The sequence below is a fragment of the Patagioenas fasciata genome, chromosome 23, assembly GCF_037038585.1.
Source record: "Patagioenas fasciata isolate bPatFas1 chromosome 23, bPatFas1.hap1, whole genome shotgun sequence".
In the NCBI taxonomy this organism is placed as follows: domain Eukaryota; kingdom Metazoa; phylum Chordata; class Aves; order Columbiformes; family Columbidae; genus Patagioenas; species Patagioenas fasciata.
The window spans coordinates 2,223,651-2,248,059 of record NC_092542.1 but is presented as its reverse complement, the minus strand read 5'-3'; the positions used below and the strand labels follow the sequence as shown (position 1 = coordinate 2,248,059).

The 24,409-nt window shown below is 44.0% G+C and overlaps 1 protein-coding gene and 1 long non-coding RNA gene across 6 annotated transcripts in view; one reads left to right on the top strand and one right to left on the bottom strand.

Annotated features, from left to right (window-relative positions):
* TTLL10 (tubulin tyrosine ligase like 10) overlaps window positions 1-24,409 on the top strand; it is a 52,307-nt gene that overhangs the window by 22,943 nt on the left and 4,955 nt on the right. For all 4 annotated transcript variants that reach the window (XM_065855270.2, XM_071798436.1, XM_071798435.1 and 1 more), the window contains 9 exons: window positions 16,939-17,031; window positions 17,313-17,478; window positions 17,944-18,062; window positions 18,145-18,265; window positions 18,870-18,955; window positions 19,126-19,300; window positions 20,381-20,552; window positions 22,384-22,524; window positions 23,031-23,147. In XM_065855270.2, coding sequence (XP_065711342.1) covers window positions 16,950-17,031; window positions 17,313-17,478; window positions 17,944-18,062; window positions 18,145-18,265; window positions 18,870-18,955; window positions 19,126-19,300; window positions 20,381-20,552; window positions 22,384-22,524; window positions 23,031-23,147 — 1,179 coding nt within the window. In that variant the 5' untranslated portion in view covers window positions 16,939-16,949. The remainder of the gene's footprint in view (window positions 1-16,938; window positions 17,032-17,312; window positions 17,479-17,943; window positions 18,063-18,144; window positions 18,266-18,869; window positions 18,956-19,125; window positions 19,301-20,380; window positions 20,553-22,383; window positions 22,525-23,030; window positions 23,148-24,409) is intronic.
* Window positions 1,123-5,239, bottom strand: LOC139825495 (uncharacterized). 2 transcript variants are annotated; one of them, XR_011735570.1, is made up of 4 exons: window positions 5,097-5,239; window positions 4,913-4,969; window positions 4,507-4,710; window positions 1,123-3,152 (listed from the first exon to the last, which is right to left on the bottom strand). It is a non-coding gene; the product is annotated as an uncharacterized lncRNA (long non-coding RNA). The 2 variants fall into 2 exon arrangements; XR_011735569.1 differs by having other exon boundaries at window positions 4,913-5,239.

Genomic DNA, 24,409 nt, shown 5'->3' with positions numbered 1-24,409 from the left:
TTGGCAGATCCACCTGCCGTGGTGACTTGGTTTTGTATCCTCACCAGCTGTGTGGATGGAATTGGCCCAACCATCATCACCCACATTAAATACTCTGATTTCTGGTGTGGAGATTGCAGGTGTTTTCCCGTTCCTGTAAGGAGATGTAAGAAATTGAATAATACACTGAGGCCTCTCACCTTTCTGCAGTGGATTTAATACAACCTGGTACTTCTTTCCCCCCCTTTTCTCTCAGCGTGTATGAAGGGAATTGGTTGATCCAATTTCATTTCTTTCAGAGCAGGTGTGTTTGTAGCCGCACACCCCTCATAGATTCCTCAGCCTTTTGTTCACGATCACAAAAGGCAAGTTAAGGAATGAATGAAGGAGCTTTAAATGGAGCCGGACAATGGTGTTCTCGTTGGGGAATTGACTGAACGCACAGGTTTGTGACCACTGGGTAGTGCTGGTGGAAAATGACCATCGTCCCCTTCGTGTACCTTGTGGCTTTTTGGTGCTGAACCCACATAACGTACCTTGCTTTATGGAAGAAACTTGGACCTTCCATGCAGGATTAGTAGAAGGAAGGGCATTTCTAGTGAGAGCTAATTTGACCTCAACGTCTTTTTTTCTCTGTCACAAAATGTGTCAAAGTCAGGAGGATAAACGACTTCTTAGAAGTCCCTCATTTCTTATGCCTTTTGACTTTCCTTTTCGCCTACACCTATTGTAGAAAGAACCAATGCTTTCATTTCCTATTGTAATATCTCTTTATTTTAGGTGTTCTCCACTTCTGGTGAGCAGGAGGGGTATGAGAGATGGTATAATACTGTTCCTTAGGTACCGCTGCACCGGTTTTGTGCATTCTGGACACAGAAAGAGGTCTCCTGTTGAACTTCTTGGCAAGATTTGGATTCTATACTTTTTAAGTGTTAGTTTGTGGTATCTATGTACACGCTTTTTGGCTCAAATGTGCATCTAGGGCAGTGCAACAGCTCTGAAATTGTTGAAAGGTTCCAATAGTAAGAAAGTGGTGCAGGGGAAGATGTGCTGCTTGATACCTTAGGGAAATTATTCGTTAGCTTAGGGTATTTTTCTAGGAGAGTTTTTCTCTCATGCTTGTGAAATGAGGAGGTGTCACCTTCTAGCTGGGCCACAGATGAAAACACTTTGCACCAGGCTGAAATATCCCTGCACCATTGGAAACCAGCAGGATGATGCCAATGATGTTGGGTTGGTTCCCAGCGCATCAGAAATTAAATGGCCATCACCTTGAATCGCCCTTATGGCATCTTTGGGATGGCTTCAGAAATACTGGGTTGAAGGAAATGTAGTTTGTAAACTAAAACTGTGCTTGTAAGTAAGTCTGGTGTTTCTGGCCTGGGGTTCTGCACTGCCGGATGGACTTTCCTATCTATCAATGGTCTAGATCCGTTTGTTTTAGGTCTGACACAGGTAATTTTTCAGCTTGTGGTGTATCTGCTGTTTGTAAACCATGATCCTGAGATGCCATTACCATCTTACTGGGCAGCATTGGATGTTTTCTGTCTTTCTAATACTGCCTGGTAATGATGATTATGGTGTTTCGTTTACAACGTGGGAAAGTTCAACAGTGAATTTGGGAGCAGAGGGTAGTGGCCAGGAGAGAAATCCACGCTTGATTGTCCATCTCCCCAAGCATAAATAAATCTAAAATTAAATGGCTTGGGTTCCAGAATAAAGAGTAAAAGCAACCACAAGAAAATCTTGTCCTTATTCTAGAATGATAAAATAAAGTGCGTCTGTAAATGGAAAGTGGTGCAGATTGCGGAACAGAGAACGTTTGATGCTTCAACAATAGAATACATTCAGATGAAACTGTTAAGCTTTGTAGCAGTAAGATGAATGTGGGTACTTCTCTTCAAACGCATTCTTTTTCTTTATTTTTAAACAATGGTAACTTCCCTGAGAATGGAAGTAAACACTTTATTGAAATGGAATATTTGAGTTTTCTTGTGCATAATTTTCTCTCAAAATCAAGATACTTTTTAATCTAAATATAATGTAAGAACTAGGCTGGTGAAATCAAGAGTGGGTTTGCTCTCTCAGCTTTGCTCTTGTTCTTACTCTTTCCTTTCCACAGCGGTTCTTCTGGACTCCTCCAGGAGAAGATTCTAATAGCAAAGCCGTCTATTTTCCAACTTTGAACTCTTATATAATGTATAAATTATTTTCCTCATCATTTTTTACATCAATTTGTCACTTTTTCTGGGTGGGGAGAGAGAGAATGAGACTTAACTCCAATTCACTTTGATCGTTTTCTTTACCTTAGTGGACTAATATTATGATACATTTTAAAATACGATGGACTTGATTCTTATTCTATTCTATGAGGTTCCTTTCTCTAAATATGAGTTAAAATCAGTTTGAAAGAACCAGCTCAGTCAGATGGGACTTAGTGGAAGGGAGAATGTTGTCTTCAATGGTTCATGGAGGCTTTTTGTTCTTTACTGATAATTAAAACAATACGGGAAGTTACACTCCAGTTATCAGGTATTTAGGGAACTGTAAATGATTATTTCTGAAGGGCTGTCACTGAGGAGGGGTGTTGTTGCTGGTAAATGTCTTTATCTGACACACGGCAGGTGTTTCACCGCACCTGGCAGGTGTTAAGCACCAAAATGCAACAATATCCTGCTCCCTACCCCCCGGGATCTCTCACCGATGTTAATATATGGGGGTTTTAATTATTGCACAGAGAACGTTGGTTGTTTCCTTGAACCCTGTTCTGAACTATCCGGTGAATGATTCATTGAAGTGCAGCTTGGATTAAATATATTCCTTTATGGTTTAGTTTGATAGGAAGGTTGTGTATATACCATGTGAAATACTGTGCTGGATCCACAAAGACTTAGGAGTATCTTATGGCCGTAATAAATATTACATGCCGTATAACGTTACCCACACGGTATAGCTCAGATCAGAGCTCTCTGCAGCCCTCACACAGCGAGAGTACCCAAGACATGAGACCAAAAATAAGGGGTGAGGGAAGGGAAACGGGAAGGTCAGGAATCTGGGGTCCCCCTTAGGGTGGCACCGAGCTCTGGGACAAGGAAACGCTCAAGGTTGAGAAGCGGGTGCTGGATTTTCACCTTCTCTGTTGTGTGATGTTCTACAGCAATCTTCCCCTTCTTCTGAAAAATAAAAAGGCAGAAAATAAAGCCAATTACCTTATCATCTTTATAATGCTATACTCACCATGCTTCATTACATTACTGCCTAACGACTGTACACCAAAGTCTCCTGCCACCGTCACTTTTATTTAAGACTCGCATTTGTCCACATTCCTTAAACTAAAGCCAATGCAATAAAGTATTTGTTGTCATTCTAGGCCATCTTTGTTACTTTTTTGTGCCCTTCTTAGTACTGTTTTCTTTATATATCCATTTTTAGTATGTGTTTTTAATTGATTGAAAAGGCTTGCATCAGTTGGTATTTTTGTGAGGAAGCTGAGAAACTAAACACAAGAAATCTTATTGCTTTTATACCATGTTTAAATAGAACTTAACCTTATGTTTCTATTTTAGATATTTCTTAAATCAACTTTTTATACTATCTCTGTCTTCTGAAACCCACTATGATTTTCAAGCTATCATTTAATATCAAATGTCTTCCTTCTGCCCATAGCGCGTTTGGTGAATGATTTACACGTAGTGATGTGAGATAATCCTTCTCAAGCCATTTCTGTTGATTTTTATGGAACACTGACATCCTGAAGAATGTGGAATCATTAATAAGATGCTTCACTTCTCCAACTGCTGGACAGACCGTGGTCCTCTGTGGGCATCTTACTAGACAGTGCTGGATTTTTTTGATCTACTCTAACACTGTCTGGTAACGATGTTTAAAGGGTGAACCAAACACCGCCATGCATCAGGAGGAGCTCCCACAGAAAGACATTGTACCACAATTTAGGCCAAAGTGGAGCATTTGGATGAGAGGGTAAGGATGCTGGCTGTCATATTCACAAGTATTTGTAGATACAGTAAATACCTATCATTATAAATACTTCCAGGTTGCTTGAAATGGCTTCATTAGGTGCTACCCAACCTTGATCTTGCTGTGGAGGTGAGACAGGACCAACTCTGACATACAAAGTGCATTTTTTCCCAGCTCCGAACACGGGTTAGAGCTGGGATGTATTTGCGTGACACCTTTCTTGTCCAGGAGGCTGAAATTTTCCCCTGTAGGTCGCCGTGCTTGGCTGTGAAAGGTGGTTGGGGCAGGATACTGGTTGGAAAGGTCATTCTTCCCAATTACAGTTCAATTAAACCTCCATGGTTGAACGGCTTATGAACTTCCAACCTTATACCCTGCCCTGTTAGAGGCTCACAGAACAGGTGGGTTAATCACTCTGATCATTCCATTAAGAAACAAAGGAATCTAACCCAGGCAAGGAACAGCTACTGCATGCTCTACCCAGCCCAGCAGAGGAACACGAAGAGCCACCACCGCACAATAATTCATTTTAACTGTGTAGCTACTCACCCAAAAGGACATTGCTGCATCAAGCATGAGGTTCTGATGAGAAGCTGGGACTCCTTAAGGAAATAAGTACTTCTCCCAAATGATACAGGAGTCAGATTTAAACAAGTTTCCTGGGGTGGCAGAGGAGCAAGTGCTTGAGATCTCGTCCTGCAAGGGGATTATCTCCTGGCCTGTCATTTCAGACAGATAGTCCGGCTCCATCTGCTTCAGTAAAAAAGCACAAGTTTCAACACTGCTAGTGGTGATATTGCTTGCTGCATTAAAGATTTTATTCTAGGAGTAGAATACCTAAAATAAAGCATCAATTTGCAGGCCAAATTTGCAGACTAAGTTAAGTATAATTCTTGCCCTCCTCTAGTGATATTTAATACCTCCTGCCTGAACTGCATGTACAGACTTTGCTTACCCTGCAGCTCCTTGACAGATAAATCCAAGTCAGCATTTTGCAGACAACCTGGTGCATCTGTATAGGATAATAATTCATATCAGTGCCCATTAACAGTCCAAGCTGAGATTCATCCTTACACTTCTGACAGACCATAGAATTTTAGCGCTCTTTGGGATCTAACGAGGTGGGATGGTGCACAGACCTTGTACTGATGCTTTCCTGTTGTACCCGTCGGTTTTCAGCTCCTTTCTGTGGGAAATATTAATATAAGGCAACATTACACATGCATGCTGACCACACACCGCTCGCCCCACATCTTTCAGTCGATTCCAAGTGTTGATTTGTGTTTGAAACACAGCGCCAGAACATTTTCCTCATCCTCAACTTAGTGCTAATCCCTTCGCTTGCTTCAAACTAGAGCTGGAACAGCAACACGAGCAAATTCTGCATCTATCACTGGAGATCTCTAAATGCTTTTTTCAGCCCTTTGCAGTAAGCCGGGCTTATGATCCCTTACCAAAACTACTAGACCATAGAGGAAAGGTAGGAAAAACGAACCATTCAGTATATAACTTACTTAAATTTGTTTCCACTCTAATGTGGACAGCTTGAAAGGAGCTTTAACTTGAACAACTCCCAGGAAAACAGGAGAGAGAAGGAAGAAGCAGAGGAGCGTTCTTTGGTGATTAGCGTCTGCTTTAATCAGTAACTGACTCACCAGGGATTGAGGAAATGGTGTGAAATGTGAGTGACTCTGCAAATTGGCTTTTAACGAGCGTTTAAATAAGATGAATTGGAGCGCACGCCTCCCTCCCATCTATCTGGTCTTGAAACAAAGTGTGGGTCCTATTCTTGGATGGAGTAGAGTAAATTAAAAATAAAAGATAATTCTGATTGGACACCCAGAGCAGGCACGGGAACGTCACCTTAAAACTATTACAAGAAATGGAGAGCAGGGATGATGTGGCTTAGGATCAGTCTTGGCTCACAGACAGTTGTTAGTCATGAGAGCCAGGGGCAACCCAGAAAAACCCCCTTCTGCCTCAATATCTTTGTCTCCCTCCCCTTCTTCCGCTGATTTTCATCTCTCTTAAATCAGTTCCACGGGAGAGCGATTCCCCAGGCACTTCTGATCCTGAGGTGCTTTCAGAGCCGCCCGAGCTCTGGGCTGCATCAGACTTAATTCTAAACCAGTTGTCTCATGGAGAGGAGTTTAATATTGATAAGGGGACACTGTTGGGAGCGCAGCCTCGCTGTGCTGCTATTGCCGGGGCGATTTCACAGCAAGAGGGGATCGGGGGACAGAGCTGGTGGTAAGTTACAGTTCTTCTTGCAATTTTTTTAAGCTCGCATACCAGTGAACTGGAAACTTGTGTTTTCATAATTGTACCGCCTCATAATCAGCATGTATTTCAAGTTAAATATTTACTGGTTATTGCTGTAGTGAAGGGAGAGGCCCCCAGCTTTTCCCTGCCCTGTCTTTTTAGTCCTGGACCTGGAAAAAGTCCTTAAATGTTGGTGGTTTCCTCTAGCCCGAGTGCCTGCTGATTGCTGTCTTACCAGGCAAAGTTAGATCTAGCTATTTTTGTCTAATACTGTCTGGTAATGCCGTCAATCGCATCGGCAAAAATCTTCGTCTTGGCAGAAATACGGAGGGAAAAAATAAACTTGCCGGTGTCAGAAGAATCCACGAAGTCTGATGGCTGGGCCTTCTCACTGGAGCGTGGGCTTATCTGGAAGGCTTATTCACCTGCACTGCTTCCACTTCTGTTGTGTTATCACCCCAACACGTGCGGTAATGCCTGCAAAATATAGAGACAGACAAGCGAAGTCAAGAGCTTGCACGTCCATAATATGTAGGTAGGTCAAGGTATATTTTCTGAACTAAGAACCCAGGCTCCTGCGCTCACCAGCTGTCTGCATGGTGGTCACTTTTGGACCTGTTGTCTGATTTTCCTGAAATTTGGTGGGTGCAGACACGACAACCCAGCAGCTTTGAGGAAGACACTGTAGATCTAAACCAGCTAAATTCAGCAACAGGTCAATGCACCCTGTTCATAGAATCATTTTGCTTGGAAAAAAATCCCATAAAATCACCAAGTCCAACCATTAACCCAACACTGTGGCTACATTGTACTTTCCAATGAGGTCTAATTTATTTTTACGCTGATTAAAACATTGTTTTAAAGGCCTTTATCCTCCCCACCCTGAGCAGCAGCAATGGCCTGTGCCACTGTTGGGTTTCTCAATCCAACATCCCTCCTTGTGCAATACAGCAGCACAATCAAACGTATTCCTGAGCTCAGCAGATGAGCATCCTCTGCCCTGAGGCGTGAGAATGAAGATAACACGGTTCTCTCCATCAACCACGTCCCACTGAACTGTCAGGAATTTCCCAGTTAGGAAATGGTCTTGCCCCGAATTGTTCGGATGGTGAAGACGGGATCTACGTCCTGGTTAGAATGACTCGCGCTGGCAAGTCTTTTAGGCAGGTACAATTATTCTATGGAGCTTTTTGGTATATTGCAATGTCTCGTCAAGTTATTAGGCCGCTACATGTGATATTTTACCTGTGCTATCCCCAAACATCAGCTGTTGGATCCCTTTCCTCCAAAAGCCTCATTGCCCAACACCCTTTGGGTTTAACAGAACCTACAGTTTCTTATTGGAAGCTTCACTATTTCTATTACCAAGATGCTCAACATGATCAATGGGTTTTTATGAGTTGTGGCGTTTCTTGAGACGAAACAAGTTCAACCTTTCAGCAGCACTACCCTTTACTGATCATTTTTAAAAGAAGTGAAAACAAGAACTACGTGACTTTTATTAAAATGTGTTATTAGGTAAATTGGTAATAATAAAACAAATCCTGTGAGCTGTCCTATGCAGTCAATTTGAAAGGGTAGGTATGCGTAAAACATGCCCAGAGAAGGCAAAAAATGCAGATATGACTCTAGTCCTTAATGCTGTATTCACATATTCCTGCTGTAATTATTCTGATGAATATTCTACTGTCACTGGTTTTATCACTAAAATCCATGTGTGGAATAAACACATACAGAAAGATTGTTTTCTTTTTAGAAGCAGGAAGAGCATTTCACTATCTGCTGCTGTATAAATACATTTTTATACCTTCCATGCTATTCATTGTGCTGCTTCACCGCCTTAGAGCTTACGTTATTAATTTTAGGCATATTAGCTGTAAATTTAATAAAAGAGTCGAATCTCAACCCAGCTCAGAGTTGAGTTTATTTGGAAGCAATAAACATTTCTGTGTGTTTAAAGTGAGTAAGCAATATTCCCCAGTGCTTTTATTCAGTCTAATAATTACTGCCCAGGAGCAATAATTGTGTTTGGGTACCAGCGGCTCCTTGGGGTGTTCTCCTCTAATTTGGATGCAATGGGGCACTGATCCAGCTTCCCATGGACCGTGTTGGGCTGACACAGTTTCTGACCAATTATCCAAAGGGTTTGTGCCCCTATGGAGCTGAACTGCAGCTCCAGTTGATGCTGATGGGCCGTCACCTTCTCACCCCACTCATAAAGTCCCAGCCAGACTCACGAGACTGAAACCAACTCGCATTGAAACTGTTCTGTGAAACACCCTTGATTTCTACACCAAGGATCTGCCCTTGTCTGTGTTGGGGCTGGGAGGAATTTATCAATATGTTCCTATCTAAAAAAAACCCACCACTTTATCCAGAAAAAATGGTCCTTACACAAGCCAGGAGCTGCTGTCTCTTATAGCGTTAAACTCTCACTTATAGCTCCTCAACATATATATACACATATATATATATATATGAATATACATATATATTAAATATATATATACACACACAAAAATATATATAATGTGTGTATATATATATATACAATAAATATATATATGGATGTGTATGTGTGTATATATATATATATATATATATACACACACACATATATATATATATAATGTGACTTGTTCTCCTGATCTGTAGCCCAGAACACACCAAGGAGACTTTGACTTGAATACCCTCCTATGGTCCATCCTAAACCAGCCTCCCCCTTTGAAGAACCCAGAGGGAAGGAAATAAGCCACATCTACTTCAGTAAATAATCATTAATTAATTATATTTGGGCTGAAAGATATTGGGCAAACTCTTAATCTTAGACTTAAAATATTTTGGTACTGAAAACTTTATAAAAGCGGTGACAAACGCTGGCTTTAAAGTTGTGAAAAGGATTTGGTTTTCTCCGAAGCCTTTAAGTCCGTATTTCAACATGCTGAATATTCTGAGGTGATCGCACGTTAAATCCAAGAACTAATTGAAATATTCTTTTACCAGCCTGCAGTTCGTGCCCTCAAATACACGAATATTCTGCATGCATCGGGGGGTTCGGAATTGGCTTCATTTGCTGTCATAACGTCACCACCCATTAACCTGTCCCCATCTCCCCCAAACTCTTCACAACCATCAGCTGAAGACAGCATTGCAATCAAATTGTTGTATGTTACCTATGTATTAAAACTGGGAAAACTCACAGAAAATAACTTGTCCAAACATTTGCAGAAGAAAAGAATCAAAAGATTTCATTGTAGACTCCCAGTAATCACACTTTTTATTGGGCTTTAACTTACTAATATTAAAGTTTAACGCACGGGCATAGCAACATATAGGTTTATAGAGAGGTTCAGCACCTCCTTTCCTCTCCTACAATCACCAGTTTTAAAAACAAGTGAAAATAAACCAGGGATTTCTAACAGGGAGCTGAGCAAATATAAAGAAAAATGTTTAGTTTCCCTAGTATTTTGTACAAATCAGATCATTTAGGGGGAAAACCAGCTCGAACTCTTCTAAATACTGCATTAGTCATCACAAAGCAATAAAAGCTCCACCGTGTTCAAGCGCTTCATGCCACCTCTAATTACGATGGAACTACAATCAACAGCAAGGATTGTTCTCAGTATGGTGTGGATGCCCTTTACATCCTCGAAACACCAGCCCGAAATGCGACGTAGACGGCTACAAAAACATAACGTGTGTCCCCCTTAAGAAACTTCTGCTCTGGAGAAGCTCGTTTCATATTCCTTTGTGGGTTTATTTTCGGCAAGGAAAGGTGGAGTCGGCTCCCAGGGCAGCAAATGGAACAAGTGGCTCCTGGCACAACCGATTCAGAGCAAAGTTCAAGGCATTTCCACTGTAGAAACTACCAACACATCATACGATCCTTTTACTCAACAGAGGCGGATTTAAGTATTAAAGAAGCTGCTTAATTATAAGGTAGACTTCTATCAAACTAAGTGTTTCAAGGCAACAGGATTTATTTTTTCCAGATGTTGTCTTAAGGAAGCGGGGGGAGAACCAAGAGGATCTGATATTTGACAAATACTCCGTTTTAATCCTGGTGTCCAAATGCAAATCACTCAATAGATGACATTAAACCATTATCTCCGTCCCTTCGACTGGGAGGCAAAGCCAGGGAGAGGAGAAGCAAAAACCGAGGAGAAATGGGCTCATTTGGGTTGCTAATTTTATTTGCATAGCAAAGCCCACTTTAACCAGCCCCACTGGGATTTCTGCCTCATTATTCACTCTCTGCTGTTCAATAAACACAGAGCTGGGGAAAAATCCCGCGTGGCACTGAATAAAGGGAAACCTGGAAGCAAACAGGAATGGGTTAATAACATCCGCATCTCGCAGATCAATTGTCTTTGGCCTTTAACTCCCTGAGAACAGGTCCTGAAACCAGGGGCATTTTAGAGCTGCCTGGGAACAAAAGAACTGCCTATAAATACAGTTTAAAAATGGGAAAAGTCTGAGCTCCCTGTGGCTGTGTGGCGGACAAAGTGAACTGGACGCAGCCTGCATTTATCTCTTTATTATTATTATTTAAATTGAATTTCTCCCATAGCTGCAATTTAGAAGTTTTAGGCATGACTACGGTGGGACTGGGGGTTCTCCCATTCCCTGCTGTCGTTTTCCTGCCCTTTATCTGGATAAGGGGCACGGGGATGTGTTTTATTTTGGTTTTTGAGGCTATTTCTTTGGTGCGTGTTCAGGTTTTTTTCCTTTATTTCTTCCAATACTGCACTAACCTGGCACCTAAATAAACAGTAAGAGGTTTACTCTTCCTCCTCCCAGCCTCAGTCCCTGCCCTTTGCCGCCTCCTAATTCACATTGCTATGAGCGTTTACAAGTCCGTGCTCTGAAACGGAGCAGGAAAATCAAACAGACTGGAAAAAACCCCTCCTGCTCCCCACCTTTCCTCCGAGCAGGAGAAGGAACCATCTTAGTGTCGGACCTTTCCTCCAAGCAGGAGAAGGAACCATCTCAGTGTCGGAGGAAGATGCTGAGCACAGGGAGGCAGGAACCGGGTACCAAACCCCCCGGGAGGGTTTGCACAACAAACCGATCCCCCAGCCCCAAGTCACGACTGCGACAGACCAAAATTACTTAAAAAATACGTGTTTCTTACCTGAAAGCTCCTCAGGAGTGGCTGCTGGTGGGGTCTGAGCAGAACACTCAGCCCTGGGCAGGTGGCTCCACTCCCATCACTGATGAGCAAACCCCTCCAGCTGCTCCTCACTCCCAAGTGCTGCTCTGCAGCTCCTGCCCAGCTTGTGCCACATTCCCCAGCCCCCAGAAATGTCCCCATCGTCATTTGCTGGCCCTCGCTGCTGGAATTGTCAGCGACCTGGAGGTTTTACATTTGCTCATGGTTATAAAAACTAAAGAAGTGCTGCTGAAGCTCTTGGAATAGCAGGAATGTGGGGTTTGAATGCTCGGGAGGCGTTTTGTGGTGTCAGTCAGCACTAAACCCTGGGTGAAAGTTCTCCATCTGCAAAGGCTCAGCATATACACACCATACGTGACATATACACGCTGTACGTGACATATACACACTGTACGTGACATATACACACCGTATGTGACATACACACCATACGTGACATATGCATGTTGTATGTGACATATACACACCGTACGTGACATAAACACACTGTACATGACATATACACACTGTACATGATATATGCACACTGTACATGACATACACGCTGTATGTGACATATACACGCTGTATGTGACATATAACCACTGCACGTGATATATACACACTGTATGTGACATATACACACCATATGTGACATATGCATGTTGTATGTGACATATACACACTGTACGTGACATAAACACACTGTACATGACATATACACACTGTACATGATATATGCACACTGTACATGACATACACGTTGTATGTGACATATACACTGTACATGACATATAACCACTCTACATGACATACACACTGTATGTGACATATACAAGTTGTATGTGACGTATACAAGCTGTATGTGACATATACACACTGTATATGACATACACACTGCATGTGACATATGCAAGTTGTATGTGACATATACAAGTTGTATGTGACGTATACACGCTGTATGTGACATATACACGCTGTATGTGACATATACACACTGTACGTGACATATAACCACTCTACATGACATACACACTGTATGTGACATATGCAAGTCGTATGTGACATATACAAGCTGTTTGTGACATATACACACTGTATGTGACATACACAGTGTATGTGACATTTTTAGGTGGGTTTCAGAGAAATGCAAGTGTGCACCTGCCGTGTCCCTCATTCCTGTTGTTTTCAGAGACCACCCCAATCTTTTTCCTGTTTATACCTCCAGTGGCTCCTCTGATACACTGGTATTAATTCAGCTACTTCTACTCACAGGTCCTATTGTCAAAACTCTGCTGCTGCCAGAAAAATGTGCCTTTTTTGCCAATAAATGCTGTAGGTTCCGCTAGGGAGATCAGCAGCGATTCCAGCTGTATGTATGGGAATAATGTTACCTATTTCCGTTTACACAGCGAGGTGCAGTTCACTGCAGAAATAGCGTGTAAGCAGCGGTGAGATCCTACTCCTGCGGAAATGAAACGCGGAGTTAATAATTCTTTCCGTATTTGAGAGCCAGTATTGCTGAGGCCATTCGAGGCCAGAGCTGCAACCGTCAGATGTTTCGCCATACCCGCCCAGCCCTTCGGGGCGTTTTCATGAGCTTGATAAATCAAACACAGGTTCATCTGTCACCGAGCTGTGTGGTTATTGATCGCTGACCGTTCCTTTCCAGTAAGGGACAAGGCTTTGGTGCAGGTAGCTCATGGAAAAAGAAGCGAGATCTGTCTGTAAAAGGCACCAAAATGAGGAATGTTGTTTTCAAAATAGAGTTTACAGGCTTGAATACGCAGTCTACATCTATTGCGAGTTGATGTTGCCAAAATCTCAATGAGCTTTTATTGCTATTTAGTGAAATAGCAATCTCAGCCGAGCCCACACTGTCCACTTACATTACAAGGGGTTGGACTGGTAGATACTAATTGAGTAGCCAAGAGAGAAGCCAAGTTCTGGAGCACTGCAAGGGGCTCATTCCGCACCTGAAGACAGCCAAATAAATGATGAAGTTTACAGGGAAAAATAATACAAATAGCAGCACAGCTCCGTGGGATGGTCTGTGTGCGTTATGCAAAACGTGATTGACAATATGCATGAAAATTTGGCCCCATCTGACATGGTGAAGCAACTGTGTTTTGGAACTGCGAGACGCTGCCAGCGACTCGGAGCAGCAGATGGGGCCCCGTCAGGGTTTGGGGAGCTCGCAAGGTACAGGAATAACTGGAGCGATGCGCATCCCACCGCAGCCTGACTGCCACAAAGCTCCGCTGAAGTTTGCCCTTAGACTATTGGAACACTATTTTTCATCAGAAATTCATTTCTGAAGGCGTTTGGAAATCCCTCTCACCTTCCCAAGGAGGGCAGATCGCATCATTTCGGAGCCCCGGAGGCACCCGAGGGGCAGGTCCAGGCTTGAGCAGCTGCGGATCCTGCAAGGAACCATTTTTGAAAGAGGACACGCGTCAGTACAACCTGATGGGTTTACATGAAATGGGCATTTGTGCCGAACCTTCCACAACCGGTGGCTTTGAGCAACCTCAGTGCGAACCCAGCAGCCAGCCAAAAAAAGAATGAGGTTCCATGTTTGAACCCAGAGGGTTTGTCTTCTTCTGCCTTTGTTTCAGAATTTGGGTTTAATCATTAATTTCCATGGGACGGGCTGATAAGCTGCTCTGGAAACGCTGATACACATCATGCTGCCCATTCCTTCCCTTTATTACTGAAATAAAACTCCACAAGCCATGGTTGCAGCTTGATACTGGGTGGGGACCGCACCTCAAATCCGTGTTGTTTAATAAACTTATCAAAGCAATTAATAATTATCCATTATTGTTAAAGTCTGCAACATGTAAATATCAGTGAGAAAACAAAGTCTAGAGGAGTATGAGTTTTCCTGTCCCTCACAGCGTCTTTCCTGCACAATCCAGGGGAGATGGTGCTTTCTGGTGCTTTACTTGTGCTGATAACACACGTTCTTTTCTATTGCATGTTATTCTCTGAGCCTGGTTTTCCGAGATAATTAGGATTACACAGTCACTTTGTCGTTTCTTACTCTAATGACTTTGAAACCTATTGGCCAAATTCTGCAGAACTCGGTTTTTAGAGGCCCTGCAGGCATCACTTAAAGAGGGAGAGGTGAGGAATGTCCCTTCCAGCTCCTCCTGAGAAAGGAAAACCTGCGGCGTTCTTTGAATTACCAGAGATTCCAAGTGAAAAAGGAGGGGGAAATAAGTGTCCAAAATGCATTTAAAATAGCTCATGTTAGTATCTCAAAACACAAGGGCAAATACACATCTAACTCCGGTAATTCTCCAAGGCACATCTCAGTCCTCAGCACGCAGAGGAAACCCGAAGCGCACGTATTAATGTGTGAATGAAATGCCTCCTTTAGCTCCGTAACCAGCCTCTCCCCTTCCCCGACAATGAGGCAATATTTCCTAGAGGGTGTAACGTTTGCCGAGAGTATTTGCAGCCCGGCGGTTGCGACACGGGGCCGGGGAGGTGAGGTTGGGTGGGTTGGCCATGGGAGGTCACCCGGGGAGGGTGAAGGTAACGCAAGGTTCACAAGGCCTGGAGCTGATCCCAGGCATTGTGATCCACCAAGAAAACCCAGAGAACGTTCTGGAAGGTCACGGTGTCCCTGGGGAGCAGTGCCAGGGCATTCACATCAACTCGGCCATACTGGAGGACACAGGGCCAACCCGGAGAGGTGGAATCGCAGCCAAGTTCCACCCGCCATTGACTTTTCCCTTCACTTTTAGGTGGGGGAGTTACCACACCGGAAAACACTGCTGGGTTTTCATCTTCCCTCCCTCGTGGTTTGAACCATGAGGAGCTGTGTGTGTTCTCTGCAAGGGGATCTCTCTCCTTAGCATCTCATCTGGGTCAATAATCGACCCATTGTGTCTGCAGCTGGAAGCGTGAGAGCCTGAAATTAAGCACAGACCTTCACAAACTTCATCTTCTGAGGTTAACTATGGAGGTGACCCACTCTTTGTGCATATCAGCTGAGATCATTAAAAAAAATCACCTTATTTTTTACTCCTGCATCTCAAGGACAGAAAAATCTATACTTAAGGCTACATAAATAGGCCTTTCTATCTTTATATTTTCAACTGAGGCTCCGTAAGTGTCAAAATCCTTTATTATTTCCAGTTTGGGAGCACACAGTGGCTGCCTAAAAACAAACATCAAGGCCCCATTCTTTTAGCCCCTTTTCATTACACTCTGGTAGCAAATGGTCTAATGAAAACAAAAACGCGAGGGAGGAGAGGCTGTTATGGAAATAGCGATTTGTCAAAGTCTTGAAATGTTTGGAATAGTCATGGAACTGGCAATGGAGCCGCTTCGTTTGGTAAGAATGAAGTTTTGAGGAAACACCCGAAAATATGGAGTTGTTTCTTTTCTGTGCTCATCCTCGAATTCTCAGACTCCTGGATCAGCTCCAGCACTCGGCACTAACAAAGTCCTGAGCTTTGCAAGTTCTGCCTTGGAAAGGAAAACTGTGTTATATATGAATATATGCTATATCCATATATATATATATTATATTGAATAGATAGATTTTCACCTTTTGAATCTGTCAGTGATCAAGAATGAAATTGGGCTTTGCTATTTGGAGCAGAACGAGCAGTGGGGGTGTCTCCGGCAGAGGCGAACCTCTAACACTCAAGGGAGCAGCAACGCGCCGAACGGCAGGCTCAGAAAACTGATCGTCCTGTTTTCCTGTTCGTCCATTCTGCTCTGAGACACACGCAGTGGTTTGCTCACAGCCCTCCCGCATCGCTGCCGTGGGGCGGATTTACCTAAGAACACGCATTTTTAAGAGCAGAACCCCAGCGTGATCCCCGGCAGTAGCCAGGCAGCTGTTGCCAGGGGACCAGCCCGCGTCTGTAGCGCTGAAGGATTTCTGACCCTCCCAAACGGAATCTGAGCCTCCACTTGCTGTTGTGAACCCACTGATCTCCAGCAACCAACCTACAGCTCTCCCGGAGCAAAACCTGCTCGGTCACGGGATGGTTTGTCCCTTTAGAAGGTGGTTATGGCCTGACTAGGAGTCAAGAGCAAGTTCTGCCAATGGGAGGTAGGGCAGAGCGCAGCTAAAGCTCTGCTGAAGTATTTAGAAACTTCCCAGCCAAGGTTTGAATTTCTATTACTGTTTTTTTGTTAGCTTAAGATATGGGGTTAACCCCAGAAAAAAGGGGCTAAAAGGCACGAAGCTGTGGCTGTACAGAATGCCTCTCTAATCCCTGCGAAGATGTGGTACAGAGAGATTTACCACTCAGATTCTGAAGCCATTTTTTATCATCTGACAACAGCAGTGTCAACTTGTAAGCTAAACAGCTATTTGCACCTGTATAATGATATTTGGAGTGAATAAGAAGCCGTGGATAGAAAGTAGAGCCTCTATATTCCCAGCTAAAGAACTATGTCAAGATAAAGATGCTGAAGAAATGAAGGAACTTTAGCAGATGGTGAAAAATGGCACCTATGATAACAAAGAGAAAAATACACCTTGTGGATCTTCTCAGCTCACCCACGGCTCAGGCTGACGATGCCGTTCCCTTTTGCAGGCTGGGCAGAGATGGCTTTTGTGCCAACCGGGAGGAAAGAGGACACCCCATCCATGATGCAACACGGGGCTGGATCCTCCTCAGCTGGCAGAGGTGAGTCTGGTGAGTTACCAACCAACAGAACTTTCTTGCCAAAAAAGACCAAGAGATGGTAAACCCAGCGATGGTTTTGAGGCTGATGACATCAGTGCATCAGATGCCACGTCTGAAACCATATGGTTTGCCCTTTCAAAGTCCTTTACCAGCAACTGTATTCAAAATAAAGCAGGCCTTTACCTTACAGAATGTCCTTCTGTAACAGCCGTCTTCCTAGCTATGGATTTTATGGAGAAGATTCCAGGTCATCTGAAGTTTCTCAGTTTCCAATTTTGCAGCTACTTGTACCAGTTCTGAAGTGGAGCTTGACAGAGCCAAGCCAAGTGAGAACGGAACAGATGGTGAGGCACGTCCTCAAGAAAAACAACCAGAAGAAGAGACACAAAAAGCACCAGCGGGACCAGGACCATATTTTTATATTGGTGGATCCAATGGAGCTGAGCTGTAAGTAGATCCTCTCAGCAGACTCATATAAAAAGTAGAATGGCCTTATATGAAGTCACACAATATTATCCATTATCCATTGGCCTCACATAATTTTCCTTTGATTGCTGTCTTTTTGGAGTGGGAACCATTTAAAGAAAATTCCAATGGAAAGCATCCACTGGAAGGCGAGCTGTGGCAAAGCAGCAAACCACTCTATCTTTGTACAGAAACAAAATACTCCTATTTGTTTGATGACAGTTTCTCTGCTGGGGCTGTCAGCACTAGAGCTGGGAACCACTGTTGTAGATCAACGCTCTGTTGTGCCAAATGTAAAACAAGCGGAAAATAAGAACAGATTTATGTCCAAGAAAAACTGTCAGATCAGAAGTTCTCTTTACTTATTAGGAGTTCAAGGGATAGGAGCTAATTAAGCATTTGTTAATAGGAGGGATAATACTTTGCTGTTTGGTTTTCCATATGCAGAGTGAGCATCTATTGCCAGAGCAGAGGCTGGCAGCGGATCTATGACAACAGAAGAGAGGATTATGCTCTGAAATGGTGCGAAACCAAGTGCCGAAAGACCTATTGCCGTTTCAAAGAAGGTAGAGATGCCCGTGGGCCCCAGGTGGGAGAGGGAGTGGGAAAAACTCGAGAACTTGGGACTGTTATTTTATTCTCATACAGGTGAACAGCTTCTCTACCAGATTCCCAACAATGGAGTCCTCACCAGTAAGATTGGGCTTTTGTGCTGCCTGAGAGAGCAAGAGCGGACAACAAAAAAGATCAGCCGGAGCTCTAATGCCAAGTAAGAGCCCTCAGCTCTTTGGACCTTGACCAGAAACGCCAACAGAAAGCGAGAACACATAAACAACGGACCAGTTTCTTCTGGATGCATAACAGCACAGGATATAAAGTATATGGGGGTTTATTTCTTTCTTATCTTCTAGAAAAATCACTTTTCTTCCAGAAGTACAAACATCAGAGGCAGAATTTCTTCTTTCTCTATGTCTGGACTTACAAGAGTGCCAGGTTACCCAAAGACAACAGTCACAGTCATTCCCCACTTTTGGGTACATTGTCCTACTTCTTGTGCCCTAAGCAATGTAAATATAAGGTTATTGCTGTTTCTTCTTCTTTATTATGGATCTACCAAAAACCAAATGGCAATCCCATACCATGGTTCCCTTCAGCCACCTCAAAAACACTGAGTGCATGAAGAATGCCTTAAGGTTAACATATATTCTTGAAAGCTTATGGGATGAGGTAGCTCAGGAAAAACATACAAGAAACACACAAGCAGGAAAAAAAAGCCATTTCTGAAGTTCCTCCTTGCAATCGTCCTTTCTGAAAGGAACAGAGGAATGAACATGTTGGATGGGGTTTTCAATCTGGATTTGATTCTCCCGTAGGTTACTGAAGATGGAAGAATTCTTCCCAGAATCTTTTCGCCTGGACTTAAAAGATGAGAGAAATGCCTTTTTTGGGCTTTGTAAAGGTGAGCTGTCTTAACCACGGTGGCAATCAATTTAAATAGCTATGTAATCCTCTGAAATGTTCATCAAAGTATACGCAGTGACAATAATTGGTATCTATAGGCGCGTGTATGTACATACACACACATATGTTCATGTGAGCAGCTTCATGCCACACACATTACCGTAACAGAGGAAGAACAGATCTGGATCTGCAAACCAAGTTGCTCCAACCAAGGGCGAGGAATTTTCCTGCTCAAGAACGCCGCTGCTGTCCATACCCTCCAAGCCAAGCTCCTCAGCGCTGAGGAACATCTGCTCAGCAAGAAGATGCCCTACAAGGTTCCCCAGGCAAGAATCGTGCAAAGGTAGGAATGAAAGCCTGAGAATTAACATGCAAGTAGTGTGCTTGATTAAGCAGACCGGCCGCAGGGAGCTGAATTGTTCCCTAGGTATTTAATGTGGTTACCCCACATCTCATCGACCTGTGAGACTTCATTCTGTGGGACGGAGGATGTTTCTCTGGTTAGTCTGTCTCGCATCTGCGCTTCACTCATTTCAAGGCAGATCTTTGTCATCAGAAAGATCTGAGTTTACCTCTGTCTGGAAATTTCAGGATGACTTTCAAAAGGGCAGATGCTGCAGCTCTATACATAAATATACACATTTCTATACGTAAAACCTGGTGCAAAGCAATTTGAATTAGATGTTATCCCAGCTCCTTAGACAAAGGCAGCATGTTACAAATTGTACAGCTGCAATATCTGTTCCATGCAATCTGAAAAAGCCTCTCAAATATATTCTGTGCCTTAATGCTGCAAAAGTCTAGACCTCAATCAATAGGTCACTAAAACTTTGGGTTGGGGTTGGTTTATTTTTTATTCCTTGCAAACATGCAGGTTGTTCTTTGTAGAATATAGACCATGTAATCACCAGAATGTTTTGCAAAGGATAAGAACAGCAGAAAAAAGAAGGAAAAGACGCTCTGAAGAACAAGGCTCCATATTCCTTTGAAATCTGCTATTGGCATTGACTGTTTTAACAGCATATCCTTGTTATTTCTACAGACATCCAGCGACCTTTGATGATAGAGGGAAACAATTCCCAGGTTGCATCACTCTGGCAATAAAAGCACTGGTGCTGTATGAAGGGCTCTTTGTGTTCAGACATAAACTCTGTATATTCTCCAGTAAATATTAGTAAATCTTTAATTATCTCCTGCCCCCTAGACTGCACAGCTTCTGTTCCTCCCCAGAGGAGTTCTGGGCATTTCTATCCTCTCCTAGATGCGCCCTCTGCTGCTGCTCCCTTAAAACCAGTGTTAAAAAAGGGACAAACAGCTCAATTCTGTGATTTAGATGAGCGGCTGCAGGGTTTGGTGTGAGCTCTGAATTGTCCTGTATCGCGGTGACGTGTAGGTGACACCGGTTGTCATTCTGCCCTGGCAGGTACATTCAGCAGCCGCTGCTCCTGGAAGGGAAGAAGTTCGATGTCCGCTCCTACCTCCTCATCGCCTGCACGGCCCCGTACGTGTTATTCTTCGCCCAGGGTTATGTCCGGCTGACCTGTGTCGATTACGATGCGGCTTCTGATGATCTGACTGTTCATCTGACCAACCAGGTAAAATAAGTGTGTTTCGTTCAGAAAAAGGAGAGGATGTGGCTGGCAGAGATGGGAAGGAAAAAAAAGAGACTTTGGAAAGGCTAAAAATAAATTCCTCATGCACAAAATCCCTGCACCCAGGCAATGGATGTAGGTTTAAGGTCAGACACAGCAAAGAGGCCGAACGGGAGCAGCATCGGATCAGGTTCTGCTCTCTGCCATGGACCAGTTCTCTGCTTATCCTGACCAGTTCTCTCCCTGGGCCTCTTTTTCCTGCTGTTATTCTCTCATTTATCTGTACATCATAAGCTTCTTATGGCAAGAAGCCTTGATTGCAGCTACCTCGCACAAAGGAGCCTTAATCTCGGTGGAGGATTTTGCTGATCCTGTTGTGCTTAAATACAACAACCATAATGATGTCAGATGCAGATGTGTTCTTCAATAACCATCATTCTTAAATCTCCATCTTTGCTTGTCTGGCTTCTGAAGTGAGAGCTCTAAGAGAACGAGACCGTCCTGGCTTGTACCCTTATACATCTCTTCCCATACAAAAGAGAAACCTTCCTTGCTCAGCTCTGCCTGAGTTTTTACTTCCAGTGAGGCCCTTCAGTCATTAGAACTGGCCCTGATGAAAGAGAATTGAAAGAATCATAAGGAAGAAAACAGTTTGCTTTTAAAGCCCTTCTCCCAGCATAATGCGGTGTTCCGAGAACTAACGAAATTTGTATTACAGAGGTATCGGACAAACCCGCTTTGCTTGGACTTTTATGGTTCCTGCAGCACTGCAGCAGATCAGAGCTGCTCCCTGCAATATATGCTATTATCAGTACACACTTGTTCACCTGGCATGGTTTGTTTGCTCAGCTAGAGAGCTTTCCACCCGGGAATTCAGGTGCTGGGGTAGGATCCCATGGCACAAGGGATGTTAAACAAAGGACAGGTGTTTACGAGCAGAACAGAAATTATCTGGGCTGCTGCTGGGAGGAGGGAAACCAGATTTACAGGAGCAGCTGGTAACAGGCCAGGCTTTTTCAAATTACAGTTGAATCTGCTCTCATTCACTTCCTACCTTTCATCCCACCTGGAATCAGGCATTTTCCTACTGTATTTCCAAAAGGCAGCAGGGACAGCATCACTGAAACTCTCCCACCTCATGGTAACCATCCCACCGGTGGAGCTGTAGCCATGCCCAGCTGTTCACAGGGAAGAGGGAATTTGGGTTTGGTTGAACAATGTAAACACCCCATTATTGATAAACTCCAGCTGACATAGGGGTTAATGAGACAGTGGAAGAGAGAAGACCTCACCGTGGTTTTCTCTGAAGATCCATCCCTCCATTCCTCCATCCATCCATCCCTCCATCCATCCATCCATCCATCCATCTCTCCCAGGGGGACTCTCCTCTAGGACAGCGCTAGGCAGATAGATACTGCAACCTGATTTAGTCCAAAGAATATCATGACTATGACTTGAAAAACATCTCCGGGCAGTGGGGTATCCATCCATCCATCCATCCATCCATCCATCCATCCATCCATCCACCCCTCCATTCATCCATCCATCCATCCATCCATCCATCCATCCATCCATCCATCCATCCATCCACCCCTCCATCCATTCATCCATCCATCCATCCATCCATGCATCCCTCCATCTCTCCCAGGGGGACTCTCCTCTAGGACAGCACTGGGCAGATAGACACTGCAACCTGATTTAGTCCAAAGAATATCATGACTATGATTTGAAAAACACCTCCGGGCAGTGGGTTATCTCCCACACAAGCTGGTTCACAGTCACTCTTCACCACCAGAAATCTAATCCCCCCTTTGCTCTGTTCCCCACCTCTCAGTACATGCAGAAGCAGAATTCCCTGTACAGCCAGCTGAAAGATGAGACGGTGTGGCGGATGGAGCACTTCAACAGTTACGTTAATGAGAAGTTTGGAAAAACCAGCGGCCTCCCCAAAGACTGGGTTCTCACCGTGTTTACTGTAAGTGCCAGCAAGCGTTCGGTGTGCTGGGCTGCCCAATTAGGGTGACAGAAACAGGGAGAAAACCCATCAGTTCACAGGAGCCCCCAGGGAAAACACATACACCAAGTGAGAAGGTATTGATGGTCCCATGGTAACCATTTATCTGCAGATTCTAAGCACCAAAGCGAAGACAAGAAGAGTTTGGTTGTAATAAAATGGGTGAACTGCCGAGAAAGAGAGTGCAAATGCAAACGCTAGCTATAAAAATGCAATTATGGTCTTCACGTTCCTGGCCTGGTGCTGTGGTCCTGCATTAAAGATTAAAGAGCTCTCCACTTTCTGTCTGATTTGGCCACATGAAAATGATGTCAGAGCGTAGATCTTCTCTGATCACGGAGGAGACATAAGACCAGGGTAGAGAGGAGCTCGCTGGAGGCAGGGGGAGCAAAGATTTCTAAACCTCTGACATCGACTCCTTAGAATTCGCAGTTACCAGTAACCCCCTCTGTGTGTGTCCGTTTCAGAAGAGGATGCAGCAGATCATGCTCCAGTGCTTCCTGGCAGCCAAGCACAAACTGGACCGCAAGCTGGGCTACTTCGATCTCATCGGCTGCGACTTCCTAATCGATGAAAACTTCAAGGTACGCATACGATATTGTCAAATACTAAATAAAGTATTGGCCAGATTTCTAATGCCAACAGTATAGCAGAGTGGGCAGAATTTTCACATGGAGTTTCTGGTGGAAAGTATGGCAATTTTAATGCCCATTCATTTTTTTCTTTCTCCTAAAACGTGCCAGATGGTCAGACAGCATAAATCAGTGTGTGATGCCTCAATCACACTGAATCAGTGTGTGATGCATCAAGTATACCGATTTTCACTAGCTGAGTACCTCTCAAAGGCAACTCACCCTTCCCATTCTGAAGAATCAGACATGATCAATTTAGAAATCAGCACCAGCATCCCCATCTCCACCCCATGTCCACCATTCAGAAATCAGCACCAGCATCCCCATCTCCACCCCATGTTCAACATTCAGAAATCAGCACCAGCATCCCCATCTCCACCCCATGTCCACCATTCAGAAATCAGCACCAGCATCCCCATCTCCACCCCATGTCCACCATTCAGAAATCAGCACCAGCATCCCCATCTCCACTCCATGTTCACCATTCAGAAATCAGCACCAGCATCCCCATCACCACTCCATGTTCACCATTTAGCGACAGGTCAACACAGCAAGTCTGTAAACTCTGCTAGAATTACAAATCATAAGGAGTGAATGAAACGCAGACAAGAAAAGAAGGAAGGGAAACGTTGAATTCAGTGTTTGAGGTGCTCTCAGGGCAGCACAGCCCTTCAAAACCACCTGCCCTGAGAACAGAAAACCATCTGGCGGATTCTGCTGTTAGTAAAGCAGAAAGGAGCTCAAACATATCCCAGCAAAGGGCAGTGGGAACAGCAAACCCTCTGAAAGAATGGAATTAACGCTCGGCAGCGGGCACAGCACCCGAACAATAACGTCCTTTGTGCGGAAGGGAGAGTAAATGGCAGAGACACAGAAACTGGTGCTTCTCGGGTTTCAGCGGGAATTGTCTTTTGCAACTGGCACGCAAAGCCCTGGCTGTGCAAACTGGGAGTAGGACAGAGGATCCAGTATCGCTCTGTTGTGCTAATTCCTGCTTGGCTAGATAAAACGGGCAGCGTTCAAAGCCCATTGCGTCCCTGGGTGTTTTACATACGGACACGTAAACAAAATCGGTTTGTTGATGAATATTGTCTATAAGAATGATGAGGGTTTCTGGACACGGGTCTCTTGGAGCCTCTGGGAACATGGACCAGTGTCCCCATCCTCCCTGAGACCCCAGCGGGATGTTTGGCTCCAGCAAAGAGCCATGAAGT